The 20240-nt window shown below is 35.9% G+C and overlaps 1 protein-coding gene across 3 annotated transcripts in view; it reads right to left on the bottom strand.

Moving 5' to 3' along the window:
• Window positions 1-20240, bottom strand: part of LOC145681293 (glutamate [NMDA] receptor subunit 1-like) — a 132644-nt gene that overhangs the window by 79108 nt on the left and 33296 nt on the right. For all 3 annotated transcript variants that reach the window (XM_081752934.1, XM_081752937.1, XM_081752935.1), the window contains exons 2-3: window positions 15361-15543; window positions 4267-4389 (exon numbers count right to left, since the gene is read on the bottom strand). In XM_081752934.1, coding sequence (XP_081609060.1) covers window positions 4267-4389; window positions 15361-15513 — 276 coding nt within the window. In that variant the 5' untranslated portion in view covers window positions 15514-15543. The remainder of the gene's footprint in view (window positions 1-4266; window positions 4390-15360; window positions 15544-20240) is intronic.

Raw genomic sequence — 20240 nt, 5'->3', positions numbered from 1 at the left:
GCCAAAAGTATTTTTCTTTTTTTTTAAGTTTTTAGAGATCTAAATGGGAAGTGATGAAAAAATTCCCCATGTTATTTAAATGCGCGCTTTTTTGAATATAAAATCTCATGTTTTAGGTACTTGAAATTGGAATAAAAAATCGAAATTAGGTATGCTTGTACGTTTTGTATAGGATTATTTAACAAAATCTCTAAAAACAGAAATTTCCAAATTTAGAGTGTTTTTTATGGGCAATTTAAAAATCTTTCCCATATTATTAATATGGGACATCTTCTACACCCCAAAATTATTGGGCACTTCCTGTAGAGCTACAATGATTTAATTTCGCATGACTGTAGCTTTTCGGGATTAACCCATAGAAAAATTGTCAAAAGTTATTTTTAATTTATAATGGGTCTAAAGAGGGTGATGAAAAATTTTCCGTATTATTTAAATGGACCTTTTATTGGACCTCGCGTTTTAGGTACGGTACTTGGAATTGGGATAAATACTTGAAATTCGGTATGCTTGTACTTTTCCGTTAGCGTTACCCAATAAAAATTTCCAACTTTAGAATGGTTTTATGGAGAACTGAAAAATCTTTCACATGTTATTTTTATGGGACATTTTCTACACACCAAAATGTTTAGGCACTTCCGGCAGGATTAGAATGATGAAATTTGGCATGATTTTAGCCTTCCGGTACTAACCCACAGGAAAATTGCCAGAAATGAATATTTTTATTTTTTAAGTGTTTAAAGGGGAGGATGACGAAATTCCCATATTATTTAAATAGGCATTTTCTTGGGATACAAAATCTTATCTTTAGATAGTTAAAAAAGGAAAAGAAACTTGAAATTGCGTAGAATTGTGGGTTTAAGAGGTACGAGATCGTAGGCCGAGCAAAGGTGGAGGTCTGAGGGCGGATCCTCCAGCTAGCCGAAGGCTAGTATTTATATATTGCTCTTGGATTTTAATGCTATATAACCAAGCATATATATGTTTGGACAGCAAATCGGTATGTGAGTGGGCAAAATAACGTGCATGATGAAACAAATCTTTCATGCAAGTATGTGCGTCTATGGTCCCTTTAACGGATTCTGGTATTTTAATATCAGCCTCACACAATAGCTAACTGAAAATACCACGAAACTGAATATTTGCCGTTGTAAAAGGCGCCTAAATATAGCAAATTTTCTCAAAACTCGGCATCTCCATTTTTCTTTTTCTTTTCTTTCTTTCTTTCTTTCTTTTTCTTTTTCTTTTTTTGGTAAGATTTTATAATTATCTCCGTTTTCCAAGAGTCCCAATACGTTGTTATAGTTTTCTGCCTCCTGACAGGATTTTTTTGGCTTGTTGAAAAAGAACTAAGAAAAAATGAAACAATTACTCTGTGCTCAAAATATTACGACATTTTGGGAAAGTTTGGAGAGGTTCAAGTTTGGGGTAAAGACTGGTATAGTTACGATAATATGAAATGAATCTTCAAACGTTTAATGAAAGCCAAATTGCCTTTTAAGATGTCTGAGGCAAGAGTACTGTATTATGTAAGATAACCTGAGACTAGGGCTCAATGTCTTTTTCAAAATATTTACAATGCTTGAGGTGCTTAAACCTGGAAAGAGAAATGCTTCAATAATGTTTGAAGCACCTCAATCTCCATCAGTGAATTATGTAAACAAGAATAAAGCTAATGACGTGAAGAACTTGATAACTTATTTTGACAGTGATCCAAAGGAAAGAAAAAGAGTTGTATTTAATAGTTTACAATTTACACTGAAGACAAAATTCTGTATTATGAAGAACTTTTACATTAAAGAGGACTGTGTTTCTGTATTTTCACACAGCATTAAAAATCCCAACATTGTATTATGTACTATTGCTTTAGCTGTCATTTCAATGTATGAGATTTACAATAGGTTTCAGTTCAGTTCAGTTTTCTCCCTTACGGGAGATTTATAGTCCCAGTCTTAGAGCCAAGTGGCTTCACTAAATTTGTTTTGAATAAAATTGTTTGAATTAAATATGTGTACTGAAGTGGCACGTACCAAAATGGCCGAATTTGCCTGTTTTAAATATACTCGTTTATCACATTGTTACTGTAATAAGGAAGGATAAGCGGCGCATGAATATATTAAAAATGAAAGACATTGTAGTAAGATTGTACTAAACAGTAAAATTGTCAAAAATAATAAATTATAAATAGTAAAAATTGAATCAAAAAATTGAGAGCGAATGCTCCTCAGTACTTAGGTTTACAGCGCCATCCTTCCGCCTCCTACAATAGATTTAAGATGTGAGAAACAAATTTTATTACTGGGGAAACTTCTGTTCATGTGTTAATTTAAAACAAAAATATAAACTTACTAATAGATACACTGTTAACTTCTTATTCTGATATTATTTACAAAATGTAATATACTTAAAGAGCTCATTGAATTTAAATCCTTAGAATGTATATTTAGAGCATCTGTCTTAATAAAATAAAGAAGAAACATGCATGAAAATGTGAAGTAGATATCTTGAGTTTTGTAAAAAAAAAAAAAAAAAAAAAAAAATCGTAATTTCTAATTTATATCCTCAATAAAGGCCGTCAGTGATGAACTTCAATTATTCCTTCATCTATCCCTATCTACGTACACTCATGTCCAAAATTATTGTCACATGTCTATAAATATGTTGTTGTAGAAAAATAATTTGATAACGTATTTCCCCGCTATTTCTTATAATGTTAGTGTGTGTATAGTCGGCAAAGACATGTATGTGGCAAATTTCATGTCAAAAGAGCAGTAAATAAGAACAATAGAACGAAAATAAAACTTTCTTGTCCACTAAGCAACATTTTGTTTTAGTCATTCTAATTTTCGCATTTATAATTCTCTTCCTATGAAATTTACCACAAATATACATTTCCCTATTATACACATAGTATCAGTATTAAAAGTACCCTGCAAAATCATTATCAAATTATATTCTTACAAGAAGACGTTTATATATATGTAACAATCATTTTGGACATGAGTGTACATAGATGACCAGCGTTAATTTTTTGAAATCTTTTGAATCAATGATATTGAGTACAACTTAAAACCTCTCCTATAAAATTTTATAAATGACGTTTGTTGAGTTTTGTTAAAACGATCCTCAATTTCAGTCGTAAGACTTCATGCGTAACTAGTAGAATAGTTTTTAAATTATTACAAATTATCAAGAAATGAAAATTAAATGAATCTAAGAAGAATTAAACAAATTTAAAACTAACCTGTCTTCTTACATTTTAGTTTTGGAAAGAAAGAAAAAAGATATTTTTGAAATTAACCTATTGGTGGTCATCAGGCTGCATAATTGAAGCACCTCACAGTTTATGGTAATCCATGTTAACTTTTCTGATTGAAAAATATTCTCAAAATTTAAGACAGAATTAAATTAATTTCAAGAGACCAAAATTGTGGGAAACACTTATTAATTAAATTATACATCAAATTTGATTGATCCATTTTGACAGCACTGCAAAGATTTGTTAGGACTTCAATGTTTATACAGGGTGTTTCAAAACAACGCAGAAAACGTTTGGTAGGTGATTCCTGACACCAGGATAAGAAAAAAAGTATAGATAAACCTGGATGCACAAATGCTTCCTTTCGGAGTTGTAGGCTGCCGAAAACATGAAAAAAAAATGAACTTTGAATGTCCATAACTCCAAAACTGTGGAACCTGCCGTAGTCGGGTCAAGACCTCATTTAGAAACTATATGTGCTCTATCCAAAAGTACATGCTTCAGAATCTTGATACTCACGTAAAAACTTCTATAGAGTGAGTTTGGCTACCAGCATATAATTTGAAGTATTCACCAACTACCCCTATAAAAATTGTTGCGAAAGTACCAGAGGATTCTGAAACTTGAATATTTGCATAGGGTACTACTAGTTCCTAAGTAAAGTCTTGACCCGACTACGCTAGGTCCCATAGTTTTGGAGCTATGAACCTTTAAAATTAATTTTTTCATGTTTTCGGCAGCCTATAACTCCAAAACGACGACGGATTTCTGCACCCATGTTGGTCTACATTTTTTGTTTTATCTTGGTGTCAGAAATCACCTCCCAAACGTTGTCGGTGTTGTTTTGAAACACCCCGTATATAAACTATATAAGACGAACTATATGCTAATTCAGTATGTTAGCAAATACTGTAAGTTTTGAAGCTTTTTCTTTCTTTCATTCACTTTCTTTTTCTTTTCTTTCTTTTTTGTTTGTTTTAGAAATAGAACTTCTGTGTTTAAAATCTTACCTGTTTTTGAATTAGTTCACTGCAGACACTAAGAGCTGTTTTGATTGGGTTTGGGTCTATAAGTACTGTAGAACCATAGAGCGTTACACCCTTTGGCACATAACTCATATCAAAATTTATGAGCTGAAATAGTAACAGAAATAGTTATTAATAAATCTTAATGGATTTTATAAAACAGTTCTACAAAGTCCAATATTTACAAAGGGAAGTCACAAAGTAAAGGGACTTGAGAAAAGGTACATTTATTCTAATGATAGAAAACTAAAACATACATTATTTTTCTACATAATCTCCCTGTACTTCAAAGCGCTTTTCCCAACGTTTCTCAAGTTTTTTTATTCCGTCGGGAAAAAGTCTTCGGTTGCACCTGTAACCAATTTTGCACCTCATCAATGACTAGCTGATGGTTGACGTTTAAATTTCTTAACTTCCGGTGATGATGGGTGTTTACATACCATGCTCGCAGCCGTACTTTTCGTGATGATGTATCCAAGTTCGTGACGATGGCCTACCTGATATTTCCTCGTCACATAAAGAAGTTCTTCCTTGTTTGAAACGCTGTATCCATTCGTAGATCTTGCTTCGCGATAAACAGTTGTCACCATATTGTGCTTGCGTTCGACGAATAATTTCCGTAGGTTTAACGCGCAAACAAAAAGCGAATCACTCCCCTCATTTCCTCCTTGGTGCAGATCGACAATAGAGCTGCTATGTTTAACGGTCTGCTAGATTCCAACGACTAACGCGGGAATAAGAGTGACACGTTGCATAGAGGTGTTACAGAAGACACTAATTCAGCGCTAGATACTAGCAGTGTTACCAAACCCTAATGCGAGAAATTGCGTCCCTTTACTTTTTGACTTCACCTCGTATTTTGAAATCTTCTTAATTTTATTAATAATAAAATCAAATTACAAAAAAAAAATCTTAAAAAAATAGAATCTATTGAATGAGTTAAGTTTTTGTTTTTCACGTGATTATGCAACATTGAGAATTTGAAGGACTGAACCTACCATTAAGAGTCTTCATTACAGCGAAATTAAACTACCGCTAATTTTAGAGTTTTTCTGTAATATCTTCAAAACAAATAAAAATATTCGAAAAGCAGAAACGTAGTGAACTAAACAATACGATTTTGCATGTGATACCTTTACCACAATTCACCTATCTGCTTTTGGTATACCGCTATTTATAGAACCCGCAAAAATTGCTAAATCTATCTACAGTTTCAAATCGAAAGCAGATAGATGAGTTGTAATAACGGTATCATATGCAAAATCGTATTGTCTAGTTCACTACGTTTCTGCTTTTCGAATATTTTTATTTGTTTTAAAGATATTACAGGAAAACTCTAAAATTAGCGGTAGTTTAATTTCGCTGTAGCGAAAACCCTTGACATGGGCTCCGAACCACGACCGTGCGATTGGCGGGTGCACAGATCATTATGTAACATCTCCATGTCGTTGCCCACCACATAATCTCGCTTCCAAGACAGCTAGATTATATTATGTCACTGGTCCAGGTGTAATTAAATAAAGTTTAATGAATATTGTGAGTTATTATGTTAATGCAGTTTAAACTAAATTTTGTCTAGATTTACTTGTTACAGAAGATTCCTAATGATGATGGTAGCTAGGTGGTAATACGAGGGTCTTTAAAAAAAACGTTAAATCTCAACGTTGTAAAAATCAGTCAATTAAATGAAAGGAAAACAAAAACTGATAAACCTGAAAAATCTTAAGCAGAAGAATTTTGGGAATTCAACGAAATAAAAGAAAAGTGATTCAACATGAAGAGGAATATTCTGATGTTAGGGTTTATGATTATGAATCTGAGAATGAAGTGGAATACTATCAAGGCTGTGAACAAAACAAAACAAAACAAAAAAAAATGAAGAAAGATGAGCGCTTACTTCTAGCTTTGATGATATGGTTTGGGTTTGGATTGGAAAAGTGCTTGAAGCAAATAGAGCATGAGAAATATGAAGGAACATTTCTAAGATTTATCGTCACCAAAAGACACTGTGGTTATATTTACGGACATCTACAGAAAGACGACGAATATTCATTTTATCTTGAAAATGTAGTAGGAAAGCTACGGAAAGCTACGGCTGCATGATACTAATACAAATTCAACTTATATTATAAGATCTTAAAATATTAATTACAATCAATTGTGCTGAAATTGTTCCAAAGAACTTGTTTCATATTTGGATTATCTACATACTGGTCTATTAAAATATTATGACAAATTTCTTCTGTAAATTTTACAAATCTGTGAATCCGTACAGTAAATCGGTATCGTTTATATTTCGTAAATAAACATTTTCGTAATAATTATAGCATGATTCAACTTAAGAAGTGAGAATGAGAAAGTTTTGTGCGCTAGCTGGTACTTTTAATTTATATAGGTGACCAGTGGCGTATTTAGGGGGTGGCTATCGGGCTCAAGCCCCCCCCCGAAATAAATTGATTATATGCAAAACTTCATTAAAATTTGTTGGCACTCAAAAGGAAAAATATAAGTACTTATTCACGTGTTGTGCATAGCACCTCCCGAAATAAAGTCCTAAATACGCCACTGTAGGTGACAGTACTGTTTAACAATTACTTATTGTATTTTCGAGTGCAAAATTATACCGGTTCAATACTACATAGACGTAGTATCTTGTAGTATTGGACACACCCTCACCAAATTTTGGATCCCCTCCCAAAGAAAAATTCTGGGTACGCGCCTGGAACGTGTGTGTGATGGCCAGTTGCGTACGTGGGTGAAATTCATCCTCCTGGGAAAAGTATTCAATTTGCACATTGATGCTCATCTATCATAGTACTTTTTGTAGGACTTTTTAATTTTTTTGTCAGATCCATGAATTCCTACTAGATGTTCTTAAGGTTAGTGTAAAGGGACAAGTTTTGCCGATAGATGACACTACAGTCTTCGTATCTCTCCCATGTATTTGTTACCTTTCACGAAAATTTACAATTTCTCTTACAAATTTCAACCTAGAGACTTCAAATTTTTCGAGAAGAAACTTCATAATCTATCACAAGGAACAATCCGTGCCGATTTTTTTAATTAGAATTTTCTTCATTGTTGACACAATTCCATTGTTAAAGGTTTGGATATCCATTTCAACAAGCAGCCATTTCAACAATGAAGAAAATTCTAAATAAAAAATCGGCACGGATTATTGCCTTCGAAGAAGTTCCTAGATTATGAAGTTCCTTTTCTAAAAGTTTGAAGTCTGTAGGTTGAAATTTGTAAGAGAAATCATGATTTTTTTGTGAATGGTAAAAAATACACGGGAGAAATACGAAAACTGTAGTATCATCTATCGGCAAAACTTGTCCCTTTAAACCAACCTTAAATGCATTTTCATCAGTATACAAACTCTAATATCAAAGAGATTAATCTTTAGAGCCGTTTTTGAGAAAATCGCAGAGTAAAACTCAGGAGAAACCTCAGTCAGGATAGCTGGTCGGAAAAAGCTGTTAACACCTTTTCGATTGAGTGTCCCTACTTCCGCTTTGTGTGGTCCATAGCATGACAAATTACATCACATCTGTCTTTATAATCTCTAAAAGTACCGGTAAAATTTACTGATGTAAAATCATTTACTTGGTTTAATGGCCACCCTTTAGGCTAAGTGATTGATGATGGAAAAATAGATGGAATCAGAATGTGGGAGAAACCGAGAGTGCCCCGAGTGTGTACATTGTAAAGGATTTTTGTTGAAGGTAATATAGACATCATTTTGCCAAGGAAATTTTGAAGTATTATGCCATAATTTGGAAAAGATACCCAAGGGCTCCGATTTTTCTTTAAATTTGGGAGGGCCCGTTCATATGCAGACAAATATATGAGGAGGCATATATATGAGGATTTTAAGACAAATTGCATTCAAATTATGCCAAATATTAAATATTCACAAATAGGATGATGGGGCCCACATGCGCTTTGGGGGACCCGGGGTCCCCTTCCCCCCAGGATCGGCGCCCTTGAAGATACCTGAATTTGGAGTCAGACTTCATAGACATAAAATACAAATGAGTTTTCAAATTTGCAACAGATGGCACTAAAAAAGAGAAAAGATAATGCAACATCATTTCGCTTAATCCGTCTGACAACAAAATTCTTTTAATTGCCTTTTACTTCCACTCTCTTTATTTTTATTTATTTATTTTTTTTTTTTAAAGCGGGAACTACAACCAGAATCTTTTAAGGCTTAAAAATAGCTATGATTCTAGTTATTTATTATGAAAAAGGTATGAAAATTAATATTGAATTACATATAGATGTTGGGTCTGTTTATTTTGATACGACTTTCTTGTGAGTTTAGCGCTAACATAATGTTCCACTAACAAGCTCATAACTCATTTATTTCTGTTTTATGGAGACAATCCGTAATGAGAAGAGTAGCTGATTTGATTTCTTTCTTGTTCAGGCTAAACAGTGACGTAAGACTTCAGCTGAGCTCTGTAATAAAGTCACTACGAAGCGTACGTAATAAGTGACTGTAATTAAGTTTTATGGATACATCTCCGCGTTTCATCTTCTCTGATTCCAATGAAGTAATTTCATTCCGTATAGATGTAATTAACTTTTTTATTTCTACAACTCCTGCGTACTACTCCCTCTTCTTCATGTATAGTTGGATTTTTTTTTTACAACCTCCAATTGACAAAGCTATAAACATGGGTTATTGTTTTTCGCGTACTCATATGCATGTTTGTAAACTTTACCTAAATGACTTGATGCAATTTGATAAACGAAGTGTCCTAGATTCATTAAAATCTTAGAAGTACTATTGGGAATGTCGCATCCTGTAGAACTGAATACACTGTACTTAAACACTGTGTTATTAATCCACATCCGTGCAAGTGATGGAGCTTGCCTTTGTTGTGTCCCTGAAATCGTAAGTGAAAAAGGAGGGGGCGAGTTCTCCACCAACATAAGAGTTTCACCTTTCTTCAGTATATTAATACAATTTATGAAAAAGTTATATACAGAGCAGCCCAAAAGTAGGTATACAGTCCCGTACTGATCAGTCATAACGTTTTATATCATTTACTTACTGTTATCCATACAGGTATTGATTTAGTTTCTTCCTTATTTGTTCTTAATTTATTTTCTTTTATACCTTAAGCTCGGAACAAACCAAATCAAATAAATTCATTATCTTAATAAATTAAAATGTCATACTTGATCGATGCTGGTCTGTATACCTACTTTTGAGCCACCCTGTATTTCTCAAACATAAATGATGCCCCTGATATAGATTTATTGATGGAAATGCGTCGTTCAATTCAAAATAAATTCATACCACAGACATGCTGGACTTAATGAGTTGAGTTGAGTTTTGAGTTTAACGTCCCGTTCAGCAGCGAGGCTATATGAGACGTGGACCTACTGATTAACGTGGAATCCGAACCACATGAGCTCCCGCCGGGAATTGAACCGGGATCTCCCACGCCAAAGGCGCGACGCTAACCACTTAGCCACGGAGAAGCTCCATGCTGGACTTAGTTGGAAGGTCCTGTCACACCAGCCATCGTAGAAGAAAGGCTGATAGTAGTGTCTGTTGTCATATTGTTAATGGTATAAAGGCCGTTGGACAACACGAGTGTCGTTGTGTTAATCTGTTATGTACAAATCACAATCTGTCTGAAATGCCAGGACGACGTCAGCCAAAGCCTATTGAGCCTATTGTGCAATAAGGGACTTGGAGAGAGGCGGCCGTATAGTAGGGTTGGAAGAGGCAGAATTATTCTTCCACAGAACTACTTTTCCCATAGGTAGAAATATGTCATTAGTTCATCGAGGGTATACATCACTAGAGACTCAGAGTTCTCAAAGCAGATGATCCCCAGGTGTCCTGGCGACGCACCAGGTAGTGCGTGGATAGAAGGATCGTTCGACTCACCTAACTTACAAAATGGCAACCACTAGTGCATACAGAACAACCCAATCTCCCACGTGACTACACAAACATTAAGCCATCAATTGTTGGAACCAGGTTCCTCTTGCACGACTGACGTCTGTTCTGTTTATTGTCGGAAAGATCTTATACTGAGTCGGGTAAAACTGAGATGACGAGATGAATACTAGGTGTTGGTATTTAGGGATGCGCATGAGACAAGATTTGTGGCTGTCTCGTCTCGAAGATGTGCTGTAAAAGTGATGTCTCGACTCGAAAAATGTATATTTCTCTATCGGAAGAGCCGTATCTCACTCGAATTTTGTCAGGATACATGGACACATGGACGATCGTGTGAAAGTGTGTGGTAAAATCCAACATGTATTCGTATGAATATACAAAACTCTCACTTGGTATCAGAGCTGTAGCCAGGGGGGGAGGCGACCGGGACGATCTCTCCGGGCGCTGACAGCAAGGGGGCGCCAAACGAGCAAGAAGAAAGAAAAAGTGTTGAAAAAGAGCAAACGACGCGGGGCCCTGTATGAGTATTGGCGCTCTATTAAATCAATATTGTTGTCGGTTTCCAAAGAAATAAAATTGTTAAAAATTTTCTTTGCTCGCTCCGCTCACAGTCCACACGTTTCAATGAGTTACAACAAATTTTTACTAATTACTTTGTTAATGACAATGTGATGTACAAGGTGACGAGTAATGACTTATAGTGTACGCAGAAGCGGTTTCAAAATCGGAAAGTCAATGTCTGAAATACGTGTTCGACGTTGTGATGGTTATGAATTTGCTTAGTTAATTACGCTTTTCTACCCAGTCGGGTTAATCATGACGATGAGAATGAAGGTATGAAAGTGAGAGGAGTAAAGAGAGATACACAAGCTGCTGTTTGCGAGGGAATATTAAAAATGATCCCAACGAATGTCGTCTTTTTCAAAGATCGATAACTACGAGTGATTTTTCTTTATTTCATTGACATATAAAATGCTTCCAATTTGAAGTAATTTACTCCATCAACTACTTTTATTGCCAGGGTATCTTTTCTGTTCATCCATACCTAGTTGTGTTTTGTTTTATCTATCTATATACATATATACAATATAGTGTGTCAACGTTTGTTAGTGTACTTTCATTCATTAAGAAACTAAGTAATTACTATAATTTCAAACATATATGGTATCCAAACAATATTTTGGATTTTAAATACAAACATTAAACATATTCTTCACCCTAATCAAAATTCACAAAGAAGGCTCCTTCCAAATTTCCGTTATACTTCCCATTTTTTTTCCACCGTAAAACAACTAACTCTATGGCCTATGGAACCCGGAGGTTCAATGCCGCGTTCATTAAACCTCTACAATGACTTCTATCCTTAGCCAATTGGATCCAGTTTCTACTTTGTATTCCTATTTCTGCGAGATCCATCTTAATATTGTCCTCCCATCTGGGTTTAGTCCTTCCTAATGGACGTTTTCCTATTGAATTTCCAGTCAAAACTTTGAAAGCGTTCCTATTTTCTTCCATTCTCGATACATGACCTGCCCCCTGAGCCTCCTAAACTTGATGACCCTAACAATGTTTGGAAATGGTGCAAACTATGCAGTTCTTCCTTATGAAGTTTCCACCATTCCCAATTCAATTCCCGTTCCTTTTCGGTCCGAATATTCGTCTGAGGATTTTATTCTCAAATACTTTCAGTCTGCATTCTTCCCTTAAGTGAAATGACCACGTTTTGCAACAATATAGACAACAGACATGATTATCGTTTTATATATTTTAAACTTCAAATTCTCGACAGAATTTGCGACGACAAAAGATTTTGAACTGAATAATAGCACTTATTAATTCATACTTTGCGTTTCAATATATATCACACAACTACACACTGTCGTACTTACGTTTGCAACAATATGTGTTTATGTTTTGTTATTTTATATGTTTTTCTATAGAGCATTTGCACAAAATATAACCTAGTATTTTTGTTGACATAATAAGTCTGTGTTCCTTTGGCAATATAATTATTACATTTTCATATAACCTTTTCTTATTTTCTACGAATTAAAGACATAATATATTAACAAGAAATATCATACAATTTTGCTCTTCGTGTCCATGCCGTTTGTTATTCCTCATAGCCCCTTCTTTTTCCGGCCCCAGGTAAAAGCTACGCCACTCACCTCAACATTCAACACCTCTTTTATTCACTCTGGTGCATCTCTCTCAACGTTTCAATACAATTTTCAAACATATTCACTCGCAACATAGCCGAAAATCTACAAAATACCAGAGCACCAGCTTTTTTCTTACCCTCTATATCTCCGGAACGACTGAGATCGAGAGTTTTTCCCTCTAATGAGTTTAATTGTACACAAAAACACTTCGTTTGCGCATAAACTTGTCCAGAATTTCGTGTCACACTTGAATCGGTTTCCTTGTTAGACCTACAGGGAGAGTAGGATACCATATCCAGACAGAAAGTCAGCATCTGTACAACCGGCTACGTGCCCAAATACTGCTTGTAAGGCCGCTATTGATCTGAGTACTAAGGGATACGGACAAAATCTCGCGGCCGAAACATCGCCGCCCAAAATCTCGCGGCCGAAACATCGCCGCCCAAAACCTCGCGTGGCCAAAACCTCGCCACCCAAAACCTCGCGTGGCCAAAACCTCGCCGCCAAAACCTCGCGGGCCAAAATCTCGCCAGCAGCTTGATAAAAATGCAGTGTAGTATAACAATATTTGCTGCCTTTCTTATAAGTAAAAAGAAAAAAAGGAAGAGCTTGGTGTGGTGAGAGTAGGGGCGCCGAAACCTCTAGCTACGGCTCTGTATATATATATATATATATATATATATATATATATATATATATATATATATATATATATATATACACATTCATATATATATATCCCACTCCCTTTTGTTGTGCCGACAAAGTGAAATTATAAAAGACATCCTAGGCTCTAACCTCATCTATGTTGAAAATTTGATTGAGATCGGTAGGACGGCTCAAGAGGTATAATGTAACATAGTCATGTACAGAGGGTATAATGTAACAAACATAGTCATTTAATTTTTATATATATAGATTTCCAAAACATGCATTAGAATTTTTCTTGTCATTATTTTAATGTAATTATGTGTTATTACTAAATATATACATATAGTAATATATAGAACATTATAATTTGAAGAAATCGTCGTGAAGAGGTTTTATCCTGACGACATTTCTTCCCAGGCGACACTACGTCTCGCTTAATTTAGACAGGCGAGATTCTGTGTCGCGAGATCATTACAACGAGGTTTTGGTCAGGCGAGATTTTGGGTATGGCGATATTTTGGGGCGCGAGGTTTTGGCAAGGCGAGGTTTTGGTCCCGCGAGATTTTGGCCCGCGACGTTTTGGACGGTGAGGTTTTGGCCAGGCGGGGTTTTGGCCAGGCGAGATTTTGTCCCGCGAGGTTTTGGGCGGCGAGGTTTTGGCCAGGCGAGGTTTTGGCCCGGCGAGATTTTGGGCCGCGAGGTTTTGGGAGGCGAGGTTTTGGCCAGGCGAGGTTTTGGTCCGCGAGGTTGTCACCGCGAGGTTGTCGCCGCGAGGTTGTCGCCGCGAGGTTCTCGCCGCGAGGTTCTGGCCGCGAGGTTTTGTACCCAAACCGAGTACTAAATATTTTGAAGATCTCCAATAACATACACACACACACACACATTGTGGAAACACGCCCTTATGGGTCAGAGTACATCAAAGAGAACTTGAAGAGGTAGAGTATTTCCAATATGAGGGAAGTATTTTGACGAGAGACGCTTATTGTACCGAAGATATAATGTCAGAATTACCGTAGCCAAAGAAGCATTCAACAAGTAAAGATCACTCCTTACTAACAGACTTAATATTGGACTATGAAAGAAACTAGACTATAAGGTATATATGGAGTATTGGACTATGAGGTTCAGAAACTTTTACATTATGAAAGTTAGAGAAGAAATAATTAGAGAGCTTGGAAATGTGGTGTTGGAGGAAGAGGGAAAAGATAAAATGAACGGAGAGAAAACACAGAAAGATGTTTAAAACGGGTAGGAGAGAAGAGGACGCTTTTAGACAGTATCCTTAGGAGGGGAGTCGAATTGGGTTGGACGTTTTGCGAAGAAATTGTCTTCTTCATACCGCCATAGAAGGAAAATTGGAAGGAAAACGACGGGTGGGGAGAAGAAGAATACAACTGATCGATGATTTGAAAAATAGAAGAAAATAGGTCTATTGGGAGTTAAAAGAGAAAGCTGAAGATCGAAAAACTGCAAGAAACATTTCCAGGCCCAAATCTAAGGGGAAAAAATAAGAAAAGATTAGTCCCAGGAACTGCCAGCAGGCAGAATACTTATAATAATAATAATAATACACTTACTAAAGTTACGTCTTTCTCTTCATGAGTAATGCCTCGAAAAGCATGCTTCAAATGTGAAAATACTTCAATATAACACTTGCCCGTATGTCGCTCAACACCTATATGAGAAGATGGTTCAATTTGATTGAGAGGGCGTGCCGACATATTTTAATCAACCTTTCATCTCTTTGATCCTTTGAAATGATTCATGGAGAGTCATCGGTTTGGGTCGGCTGAATAAGTTTAATTCGTTGTCTGAAGTCGGTTACATGCTTAGAAAACATAGCAATGGACATTGAAACTAGTGCCACACTGGAAGAAATGTGTCGATTGTCTAAGCTCCTATATCCAAAAACATGTAAGTTATGTAACTTTGTTTTAAGCATATTTCGATTTGACTATAGTACGGAAGTTATGTCGTTGACTTCCCTTTTCGTTGGCCAGCGACGTTGTACTGACGCAGGCCAAAAGTTGTACTGACGTTTATGGGGAGTGTCCAGCTTGGTTACTCGTGGCTCGCTGAGCGCAGTAGACTGTTGGTGGTGATTGGCTACCTTCTTACCACACCCCCAGTGAAGAGCAGATCCAAGCGCGGGAAGCCAACAACGTTATACCTTCTGGACTATAGCTATGAAATTTTTGACAGCAAGATGTGTGTACATAACATTTGTAACGTGCATAACGATATCTGTTTTGTAATTTACATTTAGTCTTCTTAATTCTTAATTTACATTTACATTGGTTCTAATCTTAATAACAATTAACAATGAACAGAAGTACTTACGCTAATTGTGTTATTGAAAAAGACTTCACTCTCTCTGTTGCTAAGAACCCCTCCCAGTTGAAAGTAATCAATTTTCTGCTTTGTGTTGCTGCACACCAAGAGGCCATGTGCAAGAATCAGGAACAAAATGGACAACTTCATACACGGGTCCATTGTCACGTTTCAACATCAATTGACATCATACTGAAAAAAAATATAGTTACACTTCCTTTTAGATTATTAAAATATTTTGATATGTTGAATATATATTTACACATAGTTTATATACAATTAAATCCTTTGAGACACATTAAACATTACTTTAAATATATTAAAGTACTTTTGACTATAGTAAATATACATTTAAATATATTAAACAGGCTTTATGATGTATTACACATATGTTTTGATGTATTAAATATACTTAAGCACAATTCTAAATATGTTAGACGTATTAAACATTCTTTTAAATATATTATATACAGTATACATATTTAGATATGTTAAACATATTTTAGAAATATTAAACATACTTGTAGATACACTTAATATACATTTAGATACAATAAAATACTTTTAGATATTATTACACATACTTTTAGACGTATTATATACACTTCTAAAGAATTAAACATATTTGTGGTATATTAACCCTAGAAAGGCAAACTTCACTATCAACCCATTAAAGGTAAACATACGTAATATTTACGTACACAGTAAATAATGATCTATAAATATACGATTCATATACAAACTATTATTGTTGCTTTACTCAAGGTTCCAAAATTGAAGTTTTATTTTTAGATAGTATTACAGCACAACTATTATCCAGGGCCGTAATTTGTGGGGGCAGGGGGACAACTCCAGACTAGGGAAGCTCCCCGCTGTTCGAGGGGTCCCATTTTAACAAAAATGTTCCTACTCCTTATACGATAGGAACATGACATTATAAATGAAGCATTAAACAGGTTCCCTACGTTACATAAACGAAACACTATACAAAAGGTAAATGAAACAAAGATGAGTCGTGGGCCCATTTCCGTTAAAAAATCTACTATTACGGGCCCTAGAAATAATATTTATTCGTATGCCTTTGAGATTCGTCAATATTGTCCCCTTAATTAATTTGTCAAGTATGGAACAGGCCCAGGGGCGTAAATAACCGCCTTGCAGATCTTGCCGTGTGGGAGCGCCCACAGGCTTTTGGGGGCCTATAAATAGTAAGAAGAAAAGGAAAGAGAAGGAGCCCAAGAATTAGAAAACAACTTTTTCTAAGGGGCCCAAATACGCGTATTAATGCTCCCCCCAGAAAAAAAATCTAAGTTACGGTGCTACTATTATCTTAAATCTTTTAGAAGTACATAGAATAAGAGCAAAATAAATATTATTAACACTTAAGAACAAACGTTTGAGAAAGTCTAGATATAGGTATGTCAATGATTTTTTTGTTACTAGGAAATATTGAATTCATATTGAATAGTCCTTTCACATTACATGTGATATTGATTCGTAAATCACACACAGTTATCTCACATTTTGATCTGATGTTCACCACATACTGGCTTATTACAGTCACGGCAATGTTCCTTCTTGGGATCTTCCCACTTGAATTTGTCATTGGATTTGTCTTCCAGGAAAACCCTTCTTTCCTAGCAATTCAGTAACACCATTAACTTTCACTTGCCTTTCGTCAAATGGAAGTTCATTTGCTTTCTCATCTCTAAAATATACTGCCCTCTCTGTCTAATGTTATCCAGATTCTTCTCCTGAATGCATGGCGAGACTGCCATTTTTGTTTTTACTACATATGGAAACTTTCGGCTTCTTTGGTTGGATTTGTGGTTTCACATTCAACAGTTCAAATTACTGACACAAAATGTTCAATACCATTTTTACTGGGATAGTAATCTGGATATTTGTCAGAGTCATCTCCTTCTTCTTCTGATCTTACATCAAATTCTACGTTATCTTCCTCACTTTCTGAATCTGAGATCTCCTCTAACATTCCTAAAATAGCTTCCTCGCTATCTACTGAATCAAACTCGTTCATTTTTGTAGTAATAATTAATTCTTTACGAATGATAATTGCCCATTGATGGTAAACATATTTAAAAAATGCGTGCAAGAAAACTAACGCTAAAGGCAAACACACGCCAAACTTACGTGTAAGATTTTACGTTCAAAGGTAAACATACGCCAAATTTACGTATAAGGTTCTACACTCAATCGTTTGGTACAGAGAACATAACATCTACAGAAGTAATTAACGTCGGAACATCAAGCCAACTAACCAGCGATAGCATATCTTGAAGTTTGTATTTCTACACTCAGTTCCTGCTACGTCACATCAGTGTTTCCAACTGATACACGTAAAATTTACGTAGTTTACCTTTCTCGGGTTAAACATATTTTTAGATGTACTAAATACTTTTTTTAAAATCATAACTCGACTTAGGGAAAGGTACCCATCCCCTCTAACAGCTTGCATGCAATCGCTAAATCTACTATTCGGTTCCCTAAGTTTACCATTTTCAAATTCGATTTTATCATTTTCAGTGAAAAATTATGTATCACCCAAATAATCTCATGGGTGCAGCCTGCGCTCTAAAACCTTTGATTATAAGTACTTTTAGATTATATACCTTTAGATATATTATATATAATCTTAGATATAATAAACTTAGTTTTAAACATAGTTTCAGATATATTAAATATACTTTTAGACATTAACATAGTTTAGATATATCTAATTATTTAAAGGGCCGCAGTGGCGCAGTGGTAGAGCGTTCAGCTCTGGTGCTTGAGGTCCCGGGTTCGATCCCAGCCCCCGCCAAGTGAACCTTGTGGTTTTCTCGGGGTTTTCCCGTTTCCTCCCAGTTTCTTCATTTCACCATTTCACTCATTTCTCATAATCACCGTCTCCTTTAGCCTAACCGGCATAACCGTGGGACGTAAAACTCAAAAATTTCATTTCATTTCATTTCAACAATTTGATGATAGCAATTCTACTGTTAAGGCAATCAAGTGATGGAATGCTCTCTTCAAGTGCGAAGCATCTCTTGTTCTATCTTAGTGCATGTGAGTCTGTGATGAATAATATCGTGTTCATTGGTTTACTCGATGTTCTCCCATAGTTCTTATTCTAGTATTAGGTTGGTGCGAATGTAATATCCGCAACAGGTGCATCATTTCCGAAGACCAAGAAAAACAAAACTACAACACTTAGTTAATCAAACAAGCTGTCGTATGCAACCACTCACGTTTCCATCGCTCGGCCAATTATTGCTGAAAGAAGTCTGGACTTTGCACATTGCACTTCCTAAGTCTTTTCTCCCAAGAAATGATCGAGATGTCAAAAGACATGGTAGTTACAGGGAGAGACGTCAGCAAAATAGCTCAGTAGCTCAAGTGGTAGAATGTTGACTTTGCATTTGGGAGGTCGTGAACTCGATTCCTGCTGCCAACTATCCGAACTGCAGTTTTTCGGGTAAATGCCGGGATGTGCCTACTAAACAGGCCCTGGCCTATACCTTCCCAAATCCTTTCCATTGTTATTTTTGTTGTTAGATATCCAGTATAAAATGGCCTCTCTGCTTTATCTGGTGATTGCTAAATAAATAAATAAATACGGGGGTGACGAAGAGTTTCATACTGTAGTTTGTGAAGAGTGTCCACCGTACTTTGAGCGACATATGGACACGAGTCATCGTGAAATATGAAATGGTCTGTTGACCATTGAGGGACGCTTGTAGGCAACTTCTGCATGTCATGGAGATCAGGACTATAGCAATCTCCAGTGATGATTTTACCTCGTCCGAGAAAGACATGACACCCATCATAGACTACTGTACCAGTAACAACACATTCGGAGGCAAGATGAGTGGTTTCGCAGACTTTTCTGGACGCTGAGCACGATCAAACCATGATCATGATCATGGTCGTAGGAGACACATATTTTATCAAAAGTGACAATTCTAAACAGGAAATCTTCCAACTTACTCCAAACAATCAGACAACCACAACTCCAGATGGTGATTCTTGTGGGCATGTGTTATCTCATGAGTCGAACATTTTCATCTTCCGGATTCCATGAAGCCTTCGAACGGCAGTGGTATGGTGTATACTGAGAGGCGGATCTAGCCAGGAACCGAAGGGGGGCTGAAGCTCCCCAGTTTTTTGAGTGACAAAAGTGATTGAAGCTATTTTTTTAATATATTTTTGAAAATTTATAGTAAACTCATGATATACCTATCATAGTCTCGGTTCCAGTTAGCCCCCCGGTTTTTACCTTCTAGATCCGCCACCAATGACGTAACTAAGGGGGGCAGACGTGGCTTGTGCCCCTGGCGCCGGATTGAAGGGGCGCAAAAGAGTTTTAGCAAACTAAAGATCATTAAAAAAATACCTGAAAAACTTAACTGGACAAGAACGACTCAAGAACCGTAGGATAGTATCCATAGAGTATAAGTTAGCTTCAAAGATATCTAAAACTATACATTCACGTACCATTCTATTTATAAACTACAAACCTCTCAGTGCGTCACGGTAATAGACGTCGCCATCTGTGCTATTGCATACGACGACGCTAATATATGAGTCTAACGTGTAAGCAATTGGCCAATTCAAAACTATTATGACCATTTTATAGCAACTTTAAAATTTGCATTTTGTTGCAATTTATTGATTTCAAAACAAAACAAAGGCCGTAACCATATCTAGATTTGAACATTAATACTTGTGTAGCTGTATGTTGGTTGGTGGTCAAGCTTTAAAAAATGATAAATTTAAACAATTAGAGCTTTAACTAATCTTAATTCTAACCTATAATGTATAGTGGGTCCAACAACTAGTTGTACTAAAGACTGGTCGTAGAATTGAAGACAACCTCATGTACACTTTGA

Source organism: Thermobia domestica, chromosome 3 (genome assembly GCF_964235325.1).
Source record: "Thermobia domestica chromosome 3, izTheDome1.hap1.1, whole genome shotgun sequence".
Classification (NCBI taxonomy): Eukaryota; Metazoa; Arthropoda; class Insecta; order Zygentoma; family Lepismatidae; genus Thermobia; species Thermobia domestica.
Note: the sequence above shows the minus strand (reverse complement) of the source record. Positions and strands in the feature narration are given on the sequence as shown.